Source organism: Andrographis paniculata, unplaced genomic scaffold (genome assembly GCF_009805555.1).
Source record: "Andrographis paniculata isolate CXL003 unplaced genomic scaffold, ASM980555v1 Contig45END, whole genome shotgun sequence".
In the NCBI taxonomy this organism is placed as follows: domain Eukaryota; kingdom Viridiplantae; phylum Streptophyta; class Magnoliopsida; order Lamiales; family Acanthaceae; genus Andrographis; species Andrographis paniculata.
Window position 1 is genome coordinate 182,915 of NW_026137579.1, and position 9,162 is coordinate 192,076.

Here is a 9,162-nt window from a genome sequence, read left to right on the forward strand (position 1 = left end):
AACCCAATAAAAAACGAGCTAAAGCTGGAACCTAACTCAAACCCAAACCAGAACCACCGAGCTAGAGCTAGAGTCCCGAGCCCAAACAAGAACTGCAGTAGAGCATATAAAGACACGAACTAGAATTAGAAGTAGAACTTGAAAATGAAGAAAAGACTAGATCTTGGCCGGATTTAGAGCCAAAGACCGGAACATGTAATAGACATAATCTTAGCCCATGCTAGAACTGGAACTAGACTGGGAGTTGACTCAGAACCGCCTAAGCCCAAGGTAGAGTTAGACCCAAAACCAAAACATGAACCAGATCTAATCCAGGCCCAAGCTATCGCAGAAACTAGATTCAAACCCAACTCAGAATCACCTGAGCCAAAGTTGAACCTGAACCGAGGCCATGCTACACTAGGAACTAACCTGAACATGACCCGGAATCACCCGAGCCATAGCCGAAGGCAGAACCAAAGACGAACTTGAACCTGATCCATTCAAGAACTGCACCAAAGCTAGAGCCTAACCAGATCCAAGCCATGCAAAAGCTATGAGAGCCGCACCAAAGTTAAAGCCAAATCCGATCCAACCCCGAGCTAGAGCCGGAACTGAACCCAAACCCAGCCCAACCCAGAATCACCTGAGTCAGCGCCTGGACCGAACCCAAACACTTAGAATCACCTAAGCAAGAGTAAGGGTCTTTAACTGATCCCAAACTAGAACCCAATCCAGACAAGAGCTAGACACAAAAACATGAGCTGGACCCGATCTCAGCCCGAGCTAGACTGGAGCCAGACCAGAATCACCTGAGCCATAGTCACAGCCGAACTCGAACCAAAACCCAAACCAAACCATGAATAATTTAAAGATTATTGCTCATTTAAAGTGATTGGAAAAATAGGTAAGGAGAGCTTTCTAGAAAATATGACTGTTATAGAAAGTGACATGTACCTGAAACGGAATAAATCAACTCATAAATAGAAACACTTTCCTACGCCTATAGAACCAAACCATTATAAAAAACCATCTTCAAACCATAGCTGAAACCACAAACCTAAATCAATGACCAACAAACTGAAAAAATAAAATAAATGTAAAATAGCATAACAAGCCACATCGTGCTCATATTACACAGAACAACACAAAAAATATATATATACGAACAAATTAACTGGGAATTACCTTATACGAGAAGAAAGAAGGCAATGGTGGATAGTATGACTCATAGAAGATCCCAGAATGGAAAAGGGTCAGTTGCAGCACTATAGCCAAATCTAGATCTATTCCTACCTTGAATAACTGCAAGAAAGAGTCCAAACAAACAAAGTTAGGGAGATGTCAAAGAGAAAAATAAACTGAACACCCTTGAACCGTCATTCATCCTCATCTTGATCTTCTTATGAAATGGCACTTGGTTTCCTCCCTACATCAAGAAAGGCAAATCCTACATAATGAGAAGGAAATGTTAATAAGTTAATAACACAATAAATCCCAAATGGGCCCCAAATAAGAGTACAGTAAATATTTGATAACATATAAATATATCCACACACACAATTAGTCATTCCATTAAAAATAACCAAACAAAGAACATCACAAGCTAATAAATAGGCACAACATGACTCAAAGATTGGCGAACATCATCATTCTTGTCTTTACAAAAACAAGCTATTAGTATTTGAAAAGAGTGCATATTTAAATAATGCTTATAATGAACATCATTGAATGCAACCATGCGCTATAAATTTCTGAAGTAGCAATGCAATTGAAGGGAATGGCATTGAAAAAAAAAATGAAACAATATTTAAAAGCATTCCGATCCAAAGAAAATAAGCAAAAGGCAATATATAATATTCTAGCATAAGTTGTAAATTGGTTGCTAACAAAAAGTTATCCAACGTACAAAAATTATATATATATATATAATATTTTATCAATTCTTTTTTTAATCTTGATGGAAAATTAGAATATGTACGTGCAATAAAATGAAATGAATTGAATGACAACGCGCTAATCGGTCACGCCATGGCTGCAAGATGTCCTGTTGCACATCATATGATATGCCTCAGAATTGCCCCGCCAAGATACGGGGCCGATTTTCTTATTGAAATGAATTGAATGACAATGAGCTAATCGGCCACGCCATGGCTGCAAGATCTCTGTTGCACATCATATGACATGCCTTCCGGATTGCCCCGCCAAGATGCGGGCGATTATCTTATTGATGCTCAACTCAGATCTTTCCTCATACCTCATTGTTTAGCTCAGAATGTAAGGCGAAAAATTGCAAGGAGAAGCTTCTTACATAGATTCTATCTGGACAGAATCCCCTCTCAACGACAATTTGAACAAGGTACTTCCTGATTATAATGCTCAAGCTCTTGAAATATTAAATTGATAAATTTTCATGCACGTTGAATGTTTCAGAGACATAATTATCTTAGATATGGCACACAAGTACAAACAGAATATGCAGCTGTAAGAACAAACTAGAAATAATAAATAATGCAATCGATAAAGTGAAGCCAAACCAAAACAGGAACATGAACCCGGCTCTAAACCTGCCAAAGAACAAACTGAGTTAGAGCCAGAGCCAGAGTAAGATTCAAACCCAAACTAAACAAAAACCACAAAAAAAGAAAAATAAAAAAAAAAAAAAAGAAAAAAAAAAAGCAAGACTAGAAGAACCAGAACATTAACAATATCCCAATCCAATAAAAAACGAGTTAAAGCTGGAACCAAAATAAAACCCGAACCAGAACCACCGAGCTAGAGCTAGAGTCCCGAGCCCAAACAAGAATTGCAGTAGAGCATATAAAGACACGAACTGGAATTAGAAATTGAACTCGAACATAAAGAAGAGACTTGATCTGGGCCGGATTTAGAGCCGAAGAGTAGAACATGTAATAGACCTAATCTAAGACCACGCAAGAACTGGAACTAGACCGAGAGTTGACTCAGAACCACCTAAGCCCAAGGTAAAGTTAGACCCAAAACCAAAACACGAATCAGATCCAATCCAGGCCCAAGCTATCGCAGAAACTAGATTCAAACCCAACTCAGAATCACCTGAGCCGAAGTTGAACCTGAACCAAGGCCATGCTACACTAGGAACTAACCTGAACATGACCGGAATCACCCGAGCCATAGCCGAAGGCAGAACCAAAGACGAACTTGAACCTGATCCATTCAAGAACTGCACCAAAGCCATGCTACACTAGGAACTAACCTGAACAGGACCGGAATCACCCGAGCCATAGCCGAAGCCAGAACCAAAGACGAACTTGAACCTGATCCATTCAAGAACTGCACCAAAGCTAGAGCCTAACCAGATCCAAGCCATGCTAAAGCTATGAGAGCCACACCAAAGTTAAAGCCAAATCCGACCGAGCCGGAAATGAACCCAATCCCAGCCCAACCCAGAATCACCTGAGTCAGCGCCTGGACCGAACAAACACTTAGAATCACCTGAGCAAGAGTAAGATCTTTAACCGATCCCAAACTAGAACCCAATCCAGACAAGAGCTAGACCTAGAAACCAAAACAAGAACTGGACCCGATCTCAGCCCGAGCTAGACTGGAGCCAGCTAGAATCACCTGAGCCGTAGTCACAGCCGAGCTCGAACCGAAACCCAAACCAAACCATAAACAATTTGCAGATTAATTGCACTTTTAAATCGATCGGACCTTAGCTTCTAAGAGTTGGCAACAGTTTGAAAAGAAAAAAACAGCCGTGTGCTTGTGCAGGAAAGAGAAAAAAAAAAAGTAACGAGGGAGAAATAGAATTACGTTGACATGATGCAAAGTGATGGGACTTCGAGCCCAAAGCTGCCAGGGTCTTATCGATTTTAAAAGATAAAAAATTAGCATGTGTAAATTGGAAAGCAGAAAGGGTCCGTAGAAAAACTGAATATCGAAGGACGTGAAGTGCCAAGAATGGCTGAAAGAATGAGTAAAATCATTTTTTTTTTATTGAAAGAAAGAAAGTCTTCAAAGAGTAGGGTTTTCTTGAGACGATAAAATTTTTATTCTTACTGCAACCAAATACATTAAGTTTTAGATACCCTAATTTTTCATGAAAACATCCCCTTACACAGTTGTAGCGAAGGGGAAAATCAAATTGAAGCATAAAATCAAATTTATGTGTATACGAAAGCAGTCAATCCAAGCTAATGTACGATCTAAATGTCTACCTGTGGATTGGAAACTCTCGATTAGTTTGAAGCACTCGCAAATCTCAATCGAATCCTTGATTCAAGGAAAACTGCATACCGATGGGAATGGTCGTCCGCACCGTCGCTATTTGCCATCCGCTAACTATTGCTGCAGCCAAAATCCAAAACCTGTAACCACGCGCTCTTTATTGAGATTCAACCTCCTGAGATTTCCAGAACCGCAATGCCGGGGCGGAGGCGGAACCCTAGTCTTCATTCTCCTTCTGCAGGACTACAAGAATGCGATTTGTATACAAGGAAATAGTGTAATGAGAGGCTACCCTGTTTTTATATGGCCAATTGCAGTGTATCTGAGTAATGCCAATTTCAAATAACTTAGCATATATATTTGAGTTTAGAATCCTGTGGCCGTTTGAACAAAAATTTAACATGATTAAACTTAAATTTACTATATATAATTAAACTTACCATATATTACTTGAGGTTGAGGATTTAAAATATTATTTTATTAAACTTGCCATATATTGTTCATATGTCCGTTACATATGGTTAAACTTACCATATATTATTCATATGTCCGTTGAAATTTGAAATTAGAATCGCATGAACGGAGGGTTGCTCAATAATCCTTTAATTTTAATATTTTTCATATTTCAAAAGATTAGTAATGCAGACACAGTTTAGTATTAATACCAATTAAAATTAATGTTTGAAAAACAAGAAAAGTCTCAAATTAAACATTAAATAAAAACAAAATTCTATGTTCTTTTTGGATTTGTAACAGTAGTTTTGATTTTAGAAATATTAGTATTATATTGGGATGTAGTAGGAATAAAGTTAAAACGACTAAAATAATCTTATTAGTATGTGTGACATAAAAGGATTTTGTGGGATTTCTACTCTTTCCACAAAATTTTATGTCTAAAAATATCAAATCAAACATTTATTTTTTATTTTTTATATTATACTAAAAATTAATTTTACATTCAAAACGTCACATCAATTCTTATTTATATCACATCATATAACTATTCAAATTCAAAATTTTTACTATTCAAATCTCAATCCAAAATCCAAATCCTCAAACAAACATACCCTTAGGATGATGTTTGAATGTAAAATTAAAGTTTATTGTAATATATTAAATAAGAAATGAATATTTGATTTTATATTTTTAGAAATGAAAAATTAAAATAGTAAAATCATCTCAAAAATTGTGTAAGTAAACACGTCCTCGACCCACAAGACTAGACCAGAGAAATCAATAGGGATCACAGAAAATTAATTATAGACTATAAATTCAAATAAGCTACAAGCGAGATACTTGTAAAATAAGTAATACCCAAAATAAAAGTATTTTTCAAATAATTATCAAAATAGAAGTATTTTTTATTGTTGTTTGAAAATGATTTGAAATAGAGTACCGATTTTATTTATTTTTGTTTAAATAATATGTTAATATGATATTTTATAAATAATATTAAAAGTTGTATCAAATGAATAACATTAATTAAAAAATAAGAAGAAAAAAATTAAAGGAAAATTAATGAAATTCTAAAAAAATTGAGATTAAGCATTCAAATAGTAACTTAGAGAGTCCCCACAGATATGCTATCATATCATATATACATCTAGGGTGTGTTTGTTCGGAGGATTGGATTTAAATTTTAACTATTTATCTAATTTTTTCTCCCCAAAAATATTAAATCAAACATCTACTTTTTATTTTTTATATAATACTATTTTACATTCAAAATATCACATCAATACCTATTTATTTCTAACTTTTACTGTTCAAATCCCAATCCAAAATTCAAACCCCCAAACAAACACAACCCTAATATATTTGACAAGGTATTTTAATTCATGATTCTGAAGTTTTATTTTATTTTTTAAATAATAGGTTTGGATAATTAATTAAAATTTGTTAGGATAACAAATAATTTAACAAAATTCAGATTTATTGAAATAATAAATAATGAATAAAAATAGGATTTCGTACATTTGTATATACTTACTTTTAATTTTATAAATTGTTCAGTTTTAAAATTTTTTCATATATATATTTTTTAATGACATAGCTCGCGTAAACCCATAAGCGTCGGGGTTTGAACTAATAACTAGTCTACCCCCGCCCGACCACGGATAAATATTGAAATTACCTACATCGAATTCTACGGGATCAAATTCCACACTCACGCATGAATCTTAAATAATGAAAGAATTCTAAGTAATAAAATTATGCATTCGACGAATTCCACAGGATTGAATCCGAAATAATGAAATTATCTACACGCTCACGCATGTCCTAACCTCTAACACGAGCAGATATTGTTGGACTTGCACTTAAGCTACACATAGATAGATATACATGTGTGTCAGTGTAATATATATACACATATATGTGTGATGATGTAATGATGCTGGGATCCCATCCCATTTTGAATGTGTATATATAAGAGAAAAACCTCACATCAACTGCCCTATAAAGAAAGGGTTTCCCATCCTTTAAACCTCAAACAGTAAATGTATATATGTCAAAATTTTGCATTGTTTTCTTCTTATCTTTTAAATGTAGCTTAGAACAAAACAAACCCATTTCTTATTGATCATTGAGGAAGATTTATAAATCAAAGCAACAGATATATATAATTAAATAACAGTTCTTCATTATTCAAGATGCAGCATCGTAGTACATGACATGAAACCGAAACCAAAAATAAAAGACAACACTAATTTTGGAATAGGAAACCCTAATGGCTGAAACAACAGTACCACAATAATGCCGCATGCTAGATGCTTCTAAGCAACAAAACTCCATTTTCTGAACCCTTCAAATAATCAAAAGCAGATATATATGTATATATCTGTAGCTAGGACTGGCTATGGCGGACAGAGCTGCTCATAGAGCTCCTTGTAAGCAAGATAGATGAGACATTCCTTTTTCCCAGTCCGATGATTCTTCGTATGCTTGCAGAAGTACTTCAACTGGGCAAGCTTGCAGCACCCGATCATCTGCCCCAGCAGCAGGAACAGCCAATTGATGGTTTTCTTCTTCGCCGCAGCCGTAGGCTTCAGGCAGTTCTTGTGGTGGCACCTCAAGCAGTCCGGCAGAACCGGGTTCTTCCACTCCGCCGGCGCCCTGTTGTGCATCCCGCGTTCCCGACGCTTAACAAAGTTCTTCAACTCCGCAGTTTTCTGCACCAAATCATAACCTACCTCGAACTTCGCGTTGCAATTCTCGCACTGCAATTCACCCTTGATTGTAGTGATCCCTCTCGCCTCAAGGTACCTGTAGCTGTGTATCTTCGCCCTCTTCGTCGTCGCCCATGGGTACGGCGGCGCGATCGGCTCTCTCTCCGGCGGCCCGCGCACTCGGTCTCTCGGCGCCCCCTGCGGCCGTCTCGGCCTTGCAGCAGCGTTGCCTGCCTCCTCCTGTCGAGGAATGGCGGCTGAATCTCCTGTCCGCCAGAGCGTGAGCCTCAGCAAGTCGTTGACATCATTATTAGGGTCCTCCATTGTTAGGTTAATTTTGTGTGCAGTGTGGGGAAGGAGGGCACTAAACCCTAATTTATATACTGGTTTGGAAATGGGTGGGAGCCGAGATGCCTTATTGCTAAGATAATTAATTTCTTAATTAATTTTTTGGTTGTATAATTAATATATAATAATTAATACGTGGGTGATTCTGTTAGAGAAATTACCCCGCAAATTGGGGCATAGACAAAGTCTCTCTCCTTGTACAGAATAATAATAAAAAAAGATTGGTAACATATGAGACAATGGTAAATATTACTACTATTTCAGTGGATAAAGTTATGTTTATGGTAGTACAGTTCTGTTATAAAAGTGGGACAGGTCAAAATATTTATTAAATACATATTTTTGCGGTAAGAGTAAGAGAAGGGGGTTGCGATTTGGTCGGTTAATTACCAAGTACAGGGCTTCTATTTTTAGAAAAATATTTTGAAACTTTTCAAACGAAAATTGATCGAGAACATTTCAACAACAATAATAATAATAATTGTTATTTAATACAAATTATAAAATAACACATATTTAATTACAATAAGAACGTTCTGGAATTATTTTCGACATTTTTGGTTGATTAAACACGGTAATTTATATACTCATGCCCTCCATAAGTGTGTTTACTTGTGAGATTTGTTTTTTCATTTTATTATTTCAATTTTTTTTCTTCAAAAACATCAGATTAAAAATCTATTTTTATTTATTATATTACACTAAAATTAAATTTTGTATTCAAAACATCACATCAATGCATATTTATATCACATCAAACAACTATTTCAATTCAGAATTTTACTATTCAAAACCAAAACGAAAAACCAAAATCTCACAAATAAACATATCATATAATGTGATACCAAATAATTAGTTTTAGATCAAATATTTCGATTCGATTATATATATAGTTAACACAAATTCGACGCGATAATAATATTGAAGTCTTCAATTGGAATCTAATACGACAGCAGTGCGCTGAAATTCTAATTTCAATTTGATCCGGTCTCATTTATTATATATATATATATAATAATTTTAACTAACAGTTAACTATGTATTAATTTAAATTAAAATTCAATCTTAAATAATTCAATATAATTCAACATTTGATCCGGTCTCATTACATTAGAATCGACAAAAATCAACATCACACAACAATCACACGAAAAATTATTGGATTTATATTCGACACTAAAAATAAATCAATCCACACTAATCTGATAATAAATCAATCCACACTAATCTGATAACAAACTGGTCGGTTAACCCATTTAACTTTAAAAATTCATTGCCAAGTCTATTCTATATTAGGCAAAGAAATTTAGGATTTGTTCAGTTATCATTTTCACTGCCCGGTCGACACAATGATGTCAATTTTTATATATATATTTTTTCAAAATATTACTCCATCAGTCCAAATTAATATGAGTCTGTAGATACGGAATCTTACGGAATCTATGTAAAGTATAATCAG

At 35.2% G+C, this 9,162-nt stretch overlaps 1 protein-coding gene across 1 annotated transcript; it reads right to left on the reverse strand.

Annotated features, from left to right (window-relative positions):
- Nucleotides 1-7,043: 7,043 nt before the first annotated feature.
- LOC127251520 (uncharacterized) lies at nt 7,044-7,679 on the reverse strand. Its single transcript, XM_051275247.1, has one exon. The coding sequence runs from the start codon at nt 7,677-7,679 to the stop codon at nt 7,044-7,046; it is 636 nt and encodes a 211-aa protein (XP_051131204.1).
- Between the last annotated feature and the right edge of the window lie 1,483 nt (nt 7,680-9,162).